This window comes from Eleginops maclovinus, chromosome 3, assembly GCF_036324505.1.
Source record: "Eleginops maclovinus isolate JMC-PN-2008 ecotype Puerto Natales chromosome 3, JC_Emac_rtc_rv5, whole genome shotgun sequence".
Taxonomy (NCBI): domain Eukaryota; kingdom Metazoa; phylum Chordata; class Actinopteri; order Perciformes; family Eleginopidae; genus Eleginops; species Eleginops maclovinus.
Genome location: NC_086351.1, coordinates 11,279,268 through 11,293,466, shown reverse-complemented (window position 1 = coordinate 11,293,466; position 14,199 = coordinate 11,279,268). Strand labels below are relative to the sequence as shown.

At 41.8% G+C, this 14,199-nt stretch overlaps 3 protein-coding genes across 3 annotated transcripts; 2 read left to right on the top strand and 1 right to left on the bottom strand.

Annotated features, from left to right (window-relative positions):
• Positions 1-14: 14 nt before the first annotated feature.
• LOC134861737 (serum amyloid P-component-like) lies at positions 15-1,436 on the bottom strand. The gene is made up of 4 exons (XM_063879170.1): positions 1,285-1,436; positions 931-988; positions 701-803; positions 15-606 (listed from the first exon to the last, which is right to left on the bottom strand). Exons 2-4 carry the CDS (start codon positions 986-988, stop codon positions 96-98), a joined length of 672 nt encoding a protein of 223 aa, XP_063735240.1. The 5' UTR covers positions 1,285-1,436; the 3' UTR covers positions 15-95.
• Positions 1,437-1,936: 500 nt separating this feature from the next.
• Positions 1,937-6,040, top strand: LOC134861736 (26S proteasome non-ATPase regulatory subunit 4-like). Its single transcript, XM_063879169.1, has 10 exons — positions 1,937-2,053; positions 3,068-3,208; positions 3,297-3,411; positions 3,687-3,773; positions 3,882-3,950; positions 4,072-4,287; positions 4,531-4,639; positions 4,769-4,906; positions 5,435-5,490; positions 5,579-6,040. The coding sequence occupies exons 1-10, from the start codon at positions 2,028-2,030 to the stop codon at positions 5,747-5,749; spliced, it is 1,128 nt and encodes a 375-aa protein (XP_063735239.1). The 5' UTR covers positions 1,937-2,027; the 3' UTR covers positions 5,750-6,040.
• A 575-nt stretch (positions 6,041-6,615) lies between these two features.
• znf687a (zinc finger protein 687a) lies at positions 6,616-14,185 on the top strand. The gene is made up of 11 exons (XM_063879328.1): positions 6,616-6,693; positions 7,361-9,331; positions 9,841-10,093; positions 10,187-10,371; positions 10,475-10,659; positions 11,061-11,237; positions 11,320-11,482; positions 11,577-11,810; positions 11,913-12,025; positions 12,231-12,333; positions 12,424-14,185. The coding sequence occupies exons 2-11, from the start codon at positions 7,382-7,384 to the stop codon at positions 13,048-13,050; spliced, it is 3,990 nt and encodes a 1,329-aa protein (XP_063735398.1). The 5' UTR covers positions 6,616-6,693; positions 7,361-7,381; the 3' UTR covers positions 13,051-14,185.
• Positions 14,186-14,199: the final 14 nt, after the last annotated feature.

Genomic DNA, 14,199 nt, shown 5'->3' with positions numbered 1-14,199 from the left:
GCACTGCCATCATGTAATGATGTAAAGATAATTTAATCATATTGAGATATCAAACATTTGTTTTACTTGTGACTTATTCACGGTTATACACCCTGTTACATAACGTCAGACGCCTCTTCCACTAAAACCTGCCCTTTGACTTGAAAGTCCAGGGCTTTCCAGCTGAACACATTACCGGGGATGAAGTGCTTCTCTCCTATAAAGCGTTTGATCTCACAGGTGGGGATGATGGTGTCCCACATGTGGAAGTCAGTAATCATACCCACGAATGATTGCTTTGCATCAAAACCTGCACCATAGGTGTCCTGCTCTTGGCCCAGGATGGAGATGGGCGCTCCATTGATGGGCCCAGTTTGGACAAATCTCTTGATGGTTGCCTTACCATCCACCCACAGCTGAGCCAACCCAGTGGTGGAGTCCCAGGTAGCACACATAGAGTGCCAGGTGTTGGGATCAAGTTTCAGTGACGTGAAGCCTGTTGACCCATCCCGAGCATGCAGCCTGATGTCACTCTCTGGGTTCGCCTTGAAGAGCACAAAGTCATTGTTGTGCGTGGGTGTAGCCAAAGAGAAGAGCCCATAGGGCCTACTGAGATCTGATATATATCTGAAAAGATGTACAGGCAGTAAGAAACTCGGACGAAACCCTTCTTCAAACTGAACCACAGATAATGAAGCTTTCTGATTACAACACCAGTTACCTGAGACAGATGGTCACACTGTTGAATCTGGTTTTAGGTGTGAGGAGTATAACACGATTGGTATTGGTCTCCTTGGGAAAGACAAACACTTTACCTGACAGATCTGCACAGGAGGAAAATCAAAACAATACAATATTTTAAGCATAGCAAAGTATTAGATCTATCATATAAAAATGCTTCTCCATAAACGAACTTGTCCGCAATGCTGTGAGGGTATGAGGTTAACAAACCTTGGGGTGTTGCACAACATGTTGCAACGATCACCATCAAAAGTATGAGTTTCTCCATCTGAGATTTCATGAAGTCAATGTTTTAGTATAAATGAAAATTGTTCATTGTTTTGCAATGATTATTTGGTCTAAGAATCACTTCAACCCAATAATGCTTTCATTAATCGCCATTTGGCAGCATCTGCAAGTTCTAAGCAATTACATTTAGACGTTAGTGATTTGCCAGCAACCACTGGATAAATTGGTTATTTTGACATCAAATTTAAAATAATTTAAAAAGTATAAAGGATTAAGCATGAATAGTAAATTACCCAACTTGAAAATTATTAGAAAATTATTAATAGTATTTTTTACCTTGTGGCCTGGCTGTGTAAGCTTCTTGTCCGTGACTACCCCGTTTTAGGATGCCTCTCCTGCTTTTATTTAAATGTTTTATGTTGAGTAATATTTATTATAGCAGACTATGGACTATTTCCTAACCATAAAATCAATCAAACTGAAGGGACATACCAGGACTATTCGCATATTTTTTGCTCTGGTAAGAACTTTTCATTACAAAAGGGCAATTTATGCAACCCTTTGACAACACTATGTACACATACAGTATGCACATGTATTGTGTTTGTTTGTGCCTTATTTGACAGTGGCCCTGCCGTAGTATCCAGTAATTATCATATTTAATAATTATATTAAATAAGTAGGCATACATCCTCTTTGAACAATATCTGCTTTATTGAGAGTTCTTGTCATGTCGCATGCACGCCCCATTGCTTCAATAAGCTCCCATTTTACTCCTTTGGCCTTTTCGTAATCTTCACACAACTGGTTCAAAGGTCAGTGTTCCTATTCGAGCTTCGATTCAAGCCAATTATTGCATTTTTCTCCAGATTTGTTTAGATACATGTCTTTGAGCAATGTTTATTATTATAATGGAGTTTCCTAATCTGTGCAGATCAGTGAAGAAATACGCTTATTTTATCATAAATCATCCCAACATTTTATCATAAAACTGTTTTTTCCAAGTTTTTTTTCTTCACATGGAAAAACACCATTACCCATAAACCCTCCGGATGACGTTGTAAACCACAGACATCAAGATGGTGCTTGAAAGTACTATGGTCTGGTAAGAAATTATCAATTTTTTTCAATTAAACATTTAGACGGCTAACTTGATAAAAAAAATAAAATAAAAAATGTCATTAAATGATTGTGCATGTTTCGATATAGCTTGCCTACACTGTACAGGTTTGCTTGTTTTGTTTAACATTTAAAATGCTTAGACTATTTCCTGAGTCACTCCATAACCAAGCTAACGTTAGCCATCTGCAGCTTCTGGCACATAAAACTACCTTTTTTCTACGTTTTTTGACAAGTTATACTTCTAAAACGCCAAACAATGTAGTGTGGCTCAACTCACATTAATGGGACTCAACTGTAAAGTAAAATAATGTTTTTCATATAGAGTAACATGTGTTTAAAGCGTTAGCATTAGCTAGCTAACAACAATAAAACCTACTGTCTTTGTCCAAACATGCATCGCTGTTTTGTTTCCGTTTCTTTGTACAACCAAGCTGCCACGTTGTCCAGTTATCATGAATACATTCTGTCTGTCAATTGTGCATGCAGTTAAATGCAGGACACAGCATGAAAACCTTGTTTTTTTAAACAATGTCAATACATTTCATAGGCAGCAGTACTGCAGATCGTTTGCATTGACTTCCAATAAATGAAATCAACCGTTGTGTTCACTCGGGCTATAACAACAAACGTATCCTTTATATATATATATAGTTTTTCTCTTTAAAATCCAAAAAGGTGTCAATGCAATCACATTTACCCAAGGCAACATGTTTATATTGCTTTTCTTTGTCCAACTGCTGCAAATCCTCACTTACGAGAAGCTGAAACTATTGAGTGGTTGTCATTTCGTTTTGCTAATTTAATTCATTCAGTTATCATTAATGAAAACTGCTATTGTAACTAACTGTTTCAGTGTCCGCTCCTTAAAATCTTATACAGTCTTCTTTTTAAAGATGCACGAATACATTGTCTTACTATTAATTTTGAGCTATGATGTATTAACATTTGTCAAATCAATGGAATATACATCTTTAATAATGCTGCTTATTTTTCTTAGTGTGGACAACAGTGAGTATATGCGCAATGGAGACTTTCTGCCCACCAGGCTACAGGCACAGCAGGATGCAGTTAATATTGTTTGTCACTCCAAGACTCGCACCAACCCTGAAAACAATGTGGGCCTCATCACCATGGCAAAGTAAGAGGAACTGTGTTCAAATGAGCTTAGTGACATTTAAAATATGTAACTGTAAAATGAATTACAAAAGTGTTATTTCCCCATTCAGCAACTGTGAGGTGCTAACTACGCTGACTCCAGATACGGGCAGAATACTGTCAAAGTTACATGCTGTGCAGCCCATCGGGAACATTAGCTTCTGCACCGGCATCAGGGTGGCACATGTGAGTTTGTGAATTTCATAACACACTGAGTTTATCCTGAACCAAAAAAGGAGCATGGTGAAATTTAAGAACATATGGGGAGGTCAGCTAAAGGGGACATGTAAATGTAACGCGGCCATCATTTATGTAATCACGCCTGTGCTTTTCTTGCATCATATGGAAAAAATGTCTGTGTTGAAAAGATCTCTTGTCCTATTCGTCACTTCAATGCATTCCTTCAGTTAATATGATTTTGTGTTTTTTATTTTTTTTATTGTCTTTGGTTCTCTCTTTAGTTGGCGCTGAAGCACAGACAGGGCAAAAACCACAAGATGCGCATTATTGCTTTTGTTGGCAGCCCGGTGGAGGACAACGAAAAAGACGTGAGCGGCATTCTGACATTAGTCAACATGTTACACACGCTTTGTTACTGATAACCTGGCAGAAGAATTTTTCAAAATGTGTATTTACGTGTTTTTATTTCCTTTTAGCTGGTCAAAATGGCAAAACGTCTAAAGAAGGAAAAGGTCAATGTGGATATCATTAACTTTGGAGAGGAGGTATTTTTCCATTCATATTCCAAACAAACTCAATCATGTCTAATGTGCTATGTTGTATTTTCTTGCCTTGCCTTACCTTGTTTAGTCCTTATGCTAACCTTCTTCTTTCTTACCCATGTAGGAGATGAACACAGAGAAGCTGACAGCCTTCATAAACACCCTGAATGGCAAAGAGGGAGCCGGCTCCCACCTGGTCACAGTGCCTCCAGGGCCCAGTCTGGCTGATGCCCTGCTGTCCTCACCCATCCTAGCTGGAGAGGGGGGTGCTGCGTTGGGCCTGGGCGCCGGTGACTTTGAGTTTGGAGTGGATCCCAGTGCAGACCCAGAGCTGGCCTTGGTAAGAGAGCACGGAAAGATGCTACAATAGTTCACTTTTGTATTTATTTGATTGTATCTGTTCATTGTAAACCAAACTTTTCTTGCATTTTGCATTTAAAACCCTTAGAACTATTCATCCCTTTTGCTGTTTTCTTTACAACTGCCTTCAACACCAAAATGTTTTCTGTCCTCATAGTTTATTTTTGTGTTTTAATGCTACAATGTTTTTATATTAGATTGTTTCCTCCTCTTTTATCTTTAGGCTTTGAGGGTATCTATGGAGGAGCAGAGACAACGACAGGAGGATGAAGCTCGCAGAGCCGCTGTCGCATCAGCTGCTGAAGCTGGCATTCCCTCTCCTGCTGCAGATGGTGAGAACATTGTCCCATCTACTTGATTTTCTATCAGTTGCTAAATCTGCCAATATTACTTCAAAAGAGAGTTTTTACCCCCAACGGGATTGTGTTCACACAGTGTGTTTTCCCCTCTTTCTGTTGCAGAGTCTGAGGATGCCCTGTTGAAAATATCTGTTCCCGCAACAGAGTCTTCCACACCGGCTATCCCAGACTTCAGCCGCATGACAGAGGACGAACAGATCGCCTACGCTCTGCAGATGTCCATGCAGGGAGAAGGAGCAGGTTAATTATAGATTTCAAATGTTCTCTTATACAAGCTGAGATTCAGTATGCATCACATCCACAATATAATACAATGTTTAAGGCAGTTTAGAGGAAGCAGTGTTCTTGAAGGTAGTGTCCTCATATATTTTACATGTAATATTTGTATTTTCTTATCTAAAATAAGCCACAGCCAAACTTTTTGATAATTATTATCCTGTGTTGCTGAGATTACAGTGATTGGTTTCTATGTATTGGCACTAACCAGGTGGATACTGTCGAGCCTAGTAAAACACATCCACATATTTTACATGTGATAAATGACTCGCCAAAAATTGGCTAAAACAGCGTGTACTGGTTTTGGGTCCACATTTACAAATTGTAATGCAACGTGTGTACTCAATGAAGCATTACAGAACAAATATGCAATACTTTTAGTTATAACTAAATATTAGATGCAGTTTGAAATGTTCCTACTTTAGCATTGCAGTTAATCAAAATGCCCAGACCAAAAATGGCTGCAACATTTCTGTTTCATTTAACCTGCAGAGTTTGGTGCTGAGGACATGGACACAGGAGCTGATGTGGATTCCAGTAAGGCTAAGGTAACCGCAAGTCTTATTTGTTCTCATTTGTCATTTTCATCAGTTTGAAGTGTGATAAAGAATGAAATGTGTCATGTTCTATGTCCAGGATGAAGAGGACTACGATGTTATGCAGGATCCAGAGTTCCTTCAGAGCGTCCTGGAAAACCTTCCTGGCGTAGACCCTAATAACGAGGCCATTCGCAACGCCATGGGCTCACTGGCATCTCAGACAGGCTCCAAATCTGACACAAAGAAGGATGAGGAAAAGAAGAAATGAACATCCAAAGAGAGGACCTTAATATATGAAAAATAAAAAATACCTGAAATTTGCACCGCATGTGTCATCAACAGTAACATTATAACCCTCCTCAAAACAGGAACCATTTAGTTCATTTTTTGTTTTATAGCTGTGCTAACTGTAAAAATATTCGCCTTTTTTCAAGTTTAAGTTAAAGGCCTGTTCTGATTTCATTGGTTTGTGTCAAGCAGATATGCTTACTTTTGAATATTTTGTAATATAACCACTGAGTAAATGAGCAGATTTCCTCAATAAATTTGAAAAATACAATGGGGCTTTTCATCTGATGCATAACATAACTGAAACACAATACTCAAAAATAACAACTTAAAAGCGCCAATAGTATAACACAGAGAGCAACCAGTCATGCATGCCTTCAAAGGTGAAAGATGGGAATAATTATTATGACTGGTTGTTAATTTACTGAACAAATCAGGAATACGAGATGCTCCACCGCAGAGGGACGTTAGAATGGAAACAAGATCAACAGTGCCAAAAGATACTGATTTGTTTTGTTTTTCTAGATTTGGGATGGAAATATAATAGATAATCATCTTTGCTACCAAAGCAGTTTGTACACTAATAAATGAATACAAATGTAATATTTATTCTTATAAAATGGGCCATTACACAAAATTGGAATATACATTTTTAGAACATTTTGAGTCCACAAATGTTATCTGTAACAGTATTTTCACAGATTTGATTAAAGATCACTGCAGAAACTGCAGTGTGTGATAAAACAAGCACTACTGAGATAAAGCTTGATAACGTTTACGAAATGATTTTGCATCTTCAATTTTGCAAACAACACGTAAACATTTGGGAGGCGCTTCACCAGGGAAGTCTCTGTCGCATAATCTGGTGACGTCGAACTAATGCGTCGAAGAGGAAAGTCAGGAACCAACTTCGTCAACTAGCAGGTAATTCACACTAAATGCAATACGAACTAGTGCTAGCCTTAATTGCAGTAAACACGACACACATTAAACATAGCGTACGAGAAGCACGTTAGTTGAGTGTTACGCTAATGTGGCTAAATGTAGTTTTTTTGACGACGTGTAGAAAGTTGGCTGGTTGACGTTAGCTGCTAACATGTAGCATGTCTTTAGCAGGGGGACCCACTTGTTGCAACATGACAGTGAAGTTTGACACTTTAAAAAGCAACTGTCTTGTTTTTCTAGACGTTTACTATCATTAATAAAGTCTGGAAATAATAAATAACGTAACCAAACATTGTTGACCCTTTCTAATGCTGCCAGCTGTCACATGTTGTATTTTGATCAGATAAAGTAACTTTCGTATTTTTGCTGCGTCCAGTGTCGAAAAGTAACTGAGTACAACAGTTTCTAAAATTATGTAAAATGATTTCAATTTAAACATCTGCATCCGTAAAATGCAACATTTAAACACTAGTAATACTGTCTGGAAGCGTTTCACTGCACAATGCAGGAGTTTTATTACTAGTGTAGTATTTAAGCAGTGAACTTTTCTTTAAGTAAAGGATATGCATACTTCTTTCACCATGTCTATGTTTTTTTTTTCACTGACGTAATATGTATTGCTCTGACTGATGTTTTGCATTTATAGGTTTTGAGCCTTGTGCTGGCAATGGGGGACATGAAGACCCCAGACTTTGACGATTTGCTTGCAGCTTTTGACATTCCTGACATCGATGCCAAAGAGGCCATTCAATCTAGTCCAGAAGACGAGAGGGATGAGGTGGGAACTAATGCAGACGAGAGAGAGAGCGGGTCTCCTTCCTGCTTTCCCTGCCCTCCTGCCTCACATAGTGACCCTCCTGTGGTCAGTGTTATTGTGAAGAACACAGTACGGTCCGAGTCTTTTGAAGAGGAGGAGAAGTCTGTCAGGGACAAAACAGATAATCCCTCAAACAGTGGCTTAAACTCTCAGGTTGAGGTCAAGGTGGGTGACATCACCTCACAGCTTGGTCTCAAAAAGTCTGCTGATACCCCTGACCCACAGGCTGCCAATGGCTTTGAAGGATCTGTCCCCAGGGATCAACGACAGTCCAACACAGAGCCGTGGCTCCCTCATTCACCATTGAGGTCTACACTGGATGCGAATGAGGGGGAAAGTGATAAAAAAGCTGAAGTTGGATCGGTCCAGCACAAGACTGATGTCATGAACAGTTTGAAGCCCCTCCTCTTCTCCCAGTCTTCGGGTAGTGCTGGTCATAACTCCTCAACTACTCCCTCCCCACTCTTAGTCAGCTCTCCGCACTCTCCTCAAAAGGAGAAAATTAGTACACCATCATCCTCTCCTTTACCGCAGAACGGTGGTATTAAGCCTGAAATTAGGCGTGTTATGCACTCGGATGAAGATGACTCAGAGCCAGATTTAGGAAGTCCACTTGTGATCCAGGAGAGCCCAGAATCTATCTTGTCTTCCCCCCCCAAATTTAAACACAGAGCACGACTACGGTCTGAGGGCATTGGCTCTCTTGATACCGCATCCTGTCTTGTTTCACATTCTCGTCCGCTGCCTTCTCTGGCCCCTGCAAATCCTAAACCCCAACACGAGCGGGACGGGAAACCTACCACTCACCAATCTCCCACCACTGCTCCTCAACTACAGAGCCTCCCCTCTCTCACCTCTAGCTCTGCCTCAGTCCAAGAGGAGAAATACCCAGAGCATGTGATCGATGAGAGGGACTCGCCTGAGAGCCCACCGCCAAGTGAGACAGGTCTGGTTGTCCCCAAGAGAAGCAGCAGTCCTGAATCGGCCATAACCGCAGACAACAACAAGGACTCCAGTCTCCAAGAGGAGCTCATGGAAATCGAGTCCAGAGAAGAAGACAGGCAGGGTGACACTGCGGGGCCGAGTGAAAAGATGACTGGAGATGAAGACGATTTAAACGAGGAGAGCTGTGGTGCTGTCACTGAGGATCCTGTGTCTGTGGGTGCTGCAGAAACAGTTTCATCTCCATTGCGTCCCCTCAAAGTTAAAATCAAAATGCCTACAGGCAGCATCACAAGGACGGTGACTGGTGTTACCCCTAAAAGAAGTTCAAGAGCCACTACCAAGGATGCGAACAGTTCAAAACCTTTGCCAGAACGTAAAAACACAAGATCTAAGAAGGAGTTATCACAGCAACCCCAGTTGCCTGCGATTGCGATGCTGCAGAATGCCTGTGCCGCTACGCTGGAAGGTGCTCGTCTGGTAAAAGACAAAACGGCGATGGACATCAAGCCTAAACTTTCCACAACAGCTGTGAGCATCACTAAAGCTTCCACGCTGCCCACCATCTCTGTCTCCACTCCCAGAGTCAGCCCGGGTGGGATCAACCCTCGCAGCCTGGGTCAGAAAACTCCGAACAGTGGGATGACGCTTTCTGCACCTTCCCCTCTGCTTACGCCTCAAAGTAGCAATAGACCCGCCTCCATAGTTAACAGCACTGGGGCGATCATATCCAAAACTCAGACCAACCTGGTGGAGGCTTTCAACAAGATCCTCAACAACAAGAACCTGCTTCCCAGTTATAAACCTGACCTGAGCTCACCTCTTCCTGCAGAGTGGGGCCTTCCTCTTCCTGCACAGGTAAACTGCTGTGTTCAGATATATGATTTTTTTTTTTGCACTAGTGGTCTGTACAATCAAGTCATTCAAAGTTTGACAGGCATTTTTACATATTTTTGACTTTTTATGGACAAAACAATAAATTAATCTGACTGAAAAGCTATAGTTTAACTCATAATCAAAATAATGCTTAGTCACAGCTCCAGTTGTGTTAACTGGAACTACGTGCCCCTGTTTCCGCTCAAAGTTAAATCTGATAATGACAAGCAGCCGATCTTTATCACAGTTACATGATAACTTGTTTTTATAAAAAGTATATACGGAGGAAGAGGATGTGTGTGGTACAACTCATCTGGTATTGCATTATGAACGGTGTTATGTGTAAAACATTTTCAATATAACTTTCCTCTTCCAGAAGAAGGAGTTGTATTATCATAATCATGACATCAATACGGTCTCCCAGCACTTTTACATGGCCATGTTTCAAATAAAGTGATTATCTAAGAGGATTTATGTCTAATTCTCTGCAGGGGTACCGGTGTTTGGAGTGCGGAGATGCCTTTGCCCTGGAGCAGAGTTTGGCGCGGCACTACGACCGGCGCTCGCTGAGGATCGAGGTGACCTGTAATCACTGTGCGAAACGCTTAGCCTTCTACAACAAGTGCAGCCTGCTTTTCCACGCCAGAGAGCACAAGGAGAAAGGCCTGATCATGCAGTGTTCACACCTGGTGATGAAACCCGTTCCTGTGGAGCAGATGATTGGCCAGCCGGAACCCACAGCTGGTTAGTCAAGGTTATCGCCCTCTCAGAATATATTTTATTTTTCCTGCATGCGATTCCGCCCAATGATTAGGTCTCTTTTGTCTCCCTCTTCAGGACCGTCAGCATCAAAAGGGCAGGCCACTCCAAACACAAAACCCCAGCCACATCAAGCAGTATCCAAGAAGAAAGCAGAGGCATTGCAGTTCATCAGTAATAAATGTCCTGAGTGCCAGGCGCAGTTTAGCAGCAAAGAAGAGGTGGCCGAGCATTTCCAAGAAATCAAACCAGCACAAACCTCTGTGAGTCTTTTGAGCGGGACGAAGAACAGAACATACATAGACTGTGTTGTTCAGTGGTGTGAAAGTGAACTCTAACTTCATTTTTTGGCCTGTTGTTCTCCAGCCATGCACAGAGTGTTCCCCCTCCATGCTGCTGCCCAACAGCTGCAGCGCCGCAGCTCATCAGCGCATCCACCAAGGCTGCCCTCCACACGTCTGCCCAGACTGTGGGGGCACGGCCAAGCAGCCGATGTTTCAAACACATCTTGATGAGATCTGTTTACACTTTGCACGCCGCATCGGATACAGGTGTGACATCATCGTTATACCCACGTAAATCCTGTTTAAAGGGCTATGTTTATCTATTTTCTCTGCCATTGTTCAAAGTCAAAGTTCACTTTATTGTCAAAGTTCCCACATGTGTTATACATACAGAAAATTGAAATACCGTTTCTGGCAGTCCCACAGTGCAAATATAAACAAGAACACATACATAAAAGATAAGAGCCTAGAAAGAAAAAGGGGGGAGTAAAACGGGGTATACAAAGACAACTAAGTAATATATACATATGTTAGACACAATCAACACAGTTTCATTTACTACATAAAAGTTTGATACTATCTGAGGCATATTGTTTAGCTAATGATGGATTCATGTCGTATACCAGAACATTTTCAATACGTTTAAATAACTGTTTCTCTCTCTGCAGATGTTCCAGTTGCCTGGTGGTGTTTGGCGGTCTTAACTCAGTGAAGGCTCACATCCAACAGGCTCATTGTGATATGTTCCACAAATGCCCCAGCTGTCCCATGGCTTTCAAGTCTGAGCCCAGCACACAAAACCACATCAGCGCCCAACATCCAACCCTCACCGAAGGACAGACCATGTATATATACACACTCGCAGATGTGCTGATGAAAAAAAAAAGTTTCCTCTCTGTAATCAACACGGTTTTTATCCTTTCACAGGTCAATCTATAAATGTGTCATGTGTGACACAGTTTTCACAAACAAGTCCCTGCTTTACGTCCACTTTGACACGCATTTAACCAATCAGAAGGTCCATGTGTTCAAATGCCCTGAGTGCACCAAGCTGTTTTCTCAGAGGAAATCCCTTCTGGACCATTTCAAGGTATTTTATAGGAATAAAGTAAATGGCGTAGTATCAATTTATTTAAAAAATACACCCCTTGTAATGTCATTCTATTTTTGTCCCTGTTCCTCAGACCCATAACACCCCACTGTTAAAACAAGAGCTGCCCTCACCTCCATCCGCTTCCTCTTGCTCACGGCCGTCACTGAAGATGGAGAGCTCGGATGGAGAGGAATGGATGGACGAAGAGAAAGAAGAGAAAGCAGAAAAGATGAAGACCCCCTCAGGGTGGAAGTGTGCGCCTTGCCATGCACGCTTCACAGACCGGGAAGACTACATTTCCCATATGGCTGAGCAACATAGCAAGGTCTGGATGCACCCCTGATGTTTAAGATGTAAAATTTCACACCTTTATTTAGGTTTTTAGATACAGCTGTAAATGCATATGCCATGTTGTTTTGTTGTGTAGAAGCTGAAGAAGTTTCCTTGCAACAAGTGTGAGAGCTCCTTCACCACCACCTCCAGTATGAGACGGCACCTCAGAGACAAACACAAAGCCACGAGTCGTAGCTTTCGCTGCAAGTGAGTAAATAAAGCTAATGGTAATCTATGCAATAAGAGCATGGTTTGATGTTCTTTGTTTGTTGGTGACCCGTTGTAAAGCCTTGGATTTCAAACAGTTGCTTGGTAACATTTCAGGTGTAACCATGATTCCTAATATAAGCAAACTAACAATATGTTACCTACTCAGATCTTGACTGCCCTTCATCATCGTGTTTGTGTGTAGGTTTTGTACTGACAGTAAGAAAACGTTCAGCAGCAAAGCTTTGTTGGAGAAGCATGTTCAGCTGAGACACAGAGTGGACCCACTCAGCCAGAACACACTGCTGGTGAGTCCCTCTTTTCCTTTTAACAAGTCCAACAGGAAACGCTTGAATAAGATGTAAACGGCAGTCTCTGTGATTTCCTCCGGGTTACAGGGGGGCACCGATGAGGCGGACAGTTCCTCGGAACAGGAGGGCAGTGTGGGGGCTGGCCGCAGAAGGAGAGGAGCTACGAGGATGGAGCAGGACGAAGAGTGCACAGATGGGGTGAGTCCAGTGAAGAAGTCGCGGACGTCCACCTCTGCTCCGGCCCCCTACTCCCATCCCGAGTCTGGATTCCGCTGCGCCCCCTGCGGCTTCACCACAGCGGACCAGGCAACGTTCCTGCAGCACATTGGCAAGCACCGGCGAGGAGGGACAGAGGGTGGAGGTGGCAGTCAGCAGTGTTTACAGTGCGGCGCCTGCTTTACCTCCATCTCCTCCCTGTCACGCCATCGCTTCATCACCCACAGAGTGAGGGAAGCATCAGCGGAACAGCAGTCCCTCAGTGCGCACCTCGCACCCTCCCCAGGTAACAGCAAGAGCCACGATGATAAGAGCTCCCTGGAAGGTTCTGCACCAGCATCGCCCTCCTCTCAATCCTCCACCGCTCTGGGGAAGGAAGAGGAACTGGCCTGTAAGGTTTGCGGCAAACATTTTGAAAAGGCAACGGATCTGAATACTCATTTCAGAACTCACGGTATGGCTTTTATTAACGCAAGGAACTCTGGAAAAACTCCGTAAGACGGCAAATATGGGGTGAAGAACAGTGTGGGTATGTGATCGCAAGTGCCTTAATTATGATCCTCTGCACACACATTTGCACTAACCAAAGAACAGTAGTAGAACAGAGGCTGTCCTTTGTATGTGAACAGACTGTAAAACAATCACATGTGATTTTCACCGGTGGATAAGATTCAACTCTACTTGTGACTCAGGATCTCCCGCTGCATTTCTGTGTTCATCAAAGATGCTGCTCCATTAAAGCCTCTTCCTGGTCGGTAAACAGGTAGTCTGACTGCTGTGACCACATCACATAATAAGTGATGGCTGTTTTATTTAATGTTGATGGGCAGTAACTGAACGTGTCTATCTTGATTTCAGTATTTCTTATTCTCTTGACATTTCAGACCTGGGTAATTCTCTGTAAAGCTCTTTTTTTACTAATTTTTAAAGAATCTTTGCTGCAGTTTAGAGACTGTTATTTCTTATTTCCAGCCATTTTCAGAAGCATACATGTTTGTAATTGATTCCCACCTCTAAACGAAGCCATTAGCTTCTATACATTTCTGTGTATATGGAAACTTGATTTCTGGAACTTGCTTAAAGTAGTTTTTTTTTTTTCACATGGTGTTAACTTGCTGAGCTTCAATAGGGGGACACTATCACAAAGAGGAAATACTGTTGGATTACTATGACCTAGTTAGAAGTGGAATTTAGTATTTTAACATCAGAGTGAAGGATGGATCTCTTCTCTGAGCAACAGATGGAAGTCAAAAAATGTCTGTTGGCATTTGGTTGTGGGATGCGTGTGTCGAAATGTAGTTTTGTGAGATTACTGTAAACAAAATATCCAATGGTTGTCATTATGTCTATTCCTGGTGCTTTGCAAAGAAGTTGTGAGCATGAAGATCCTACCCATTTTTCTTTAGTCTTTTGCACTGCAAAAAGAGAAATCATTGTTTTGTTTCTTAAAGATTCTTAAAAATGATCCCTTCAATGTCATTAGCCTTCAGTGACCTGTTTGCGCTTGTGTTTACTTCCTCAGGAGACTATCCAACGCTTTTACACACCATGTTGCATTTAATGTTTTTGCATTGATAAAACTATTTTTAACTAAATGTTTATAAAAATAATAAAAAACGGCACATGTCTTTAATTCGTTGTCTTCAA

Bases quoted from the DNA above. Each gene is read 5' to 3' on its own strand.
- LOC134861737 (XM_063879170.1), bottom strand. From the start codon at position 988: ATGGAGAAACTCATACTTTTGATGGTGATCGTTGCAACATGTTGTGCA. The intron at 804-930 runs GTTTGTTAACCT...CCTCCTGTGCAG, and splicing joins ATGTTGTGCAACACCCCAAG to ATCTGTCAGGTAAAGTGTTT. The intron at 607-700 runs GTAACTGGTGTT...ACATCTTTTCAG, and splicing joins AGTGTGACCATCTGTCTCAG to ATATATATCAGATCTCAGTA.
- LOC134861736 (XM_063879169.1), top strand. From the start codon at position 2,028: ATGGTGCTTGAAAGTACTATGGTCTG. The intron at 2,054-3,067 runs GTAAGAAATTAT...TATTTTTCTTAG, and splicing joins CTTGAAAGTACTATGGTCTG to TGTGGACAACAGTGAGTATA. The intron at 3,774-3,881 runs GTGAGCGGCATT...ATTTCCTTTTAG, and splicing joins TGGAGGACAACGAAAAAGAC to CTGGTCAAAATGGCAAAACG.
- znf687a (XM_063879328.1), top strand. From the start codon at position 7,382: ATGGGGGACATGAAGACCCCAGACTTTGACGATTTGCTTGCAGCTTTT. The intron at 9,332-9,840 runs GTAAACTGCTGT...AATTCTCTGCAG, and splicing joins GCCTTCCTCTTCCTGCACAG to GGGTACCGGTGTTTGGAGTG. The intron at 12,334-12,423 runs GTGAGTCCCTCT...TCCGGGTTACAG, and splicing joins TCAGCCAGAACACACTGCTG to GGGGGCACCGATGAGGCGGA.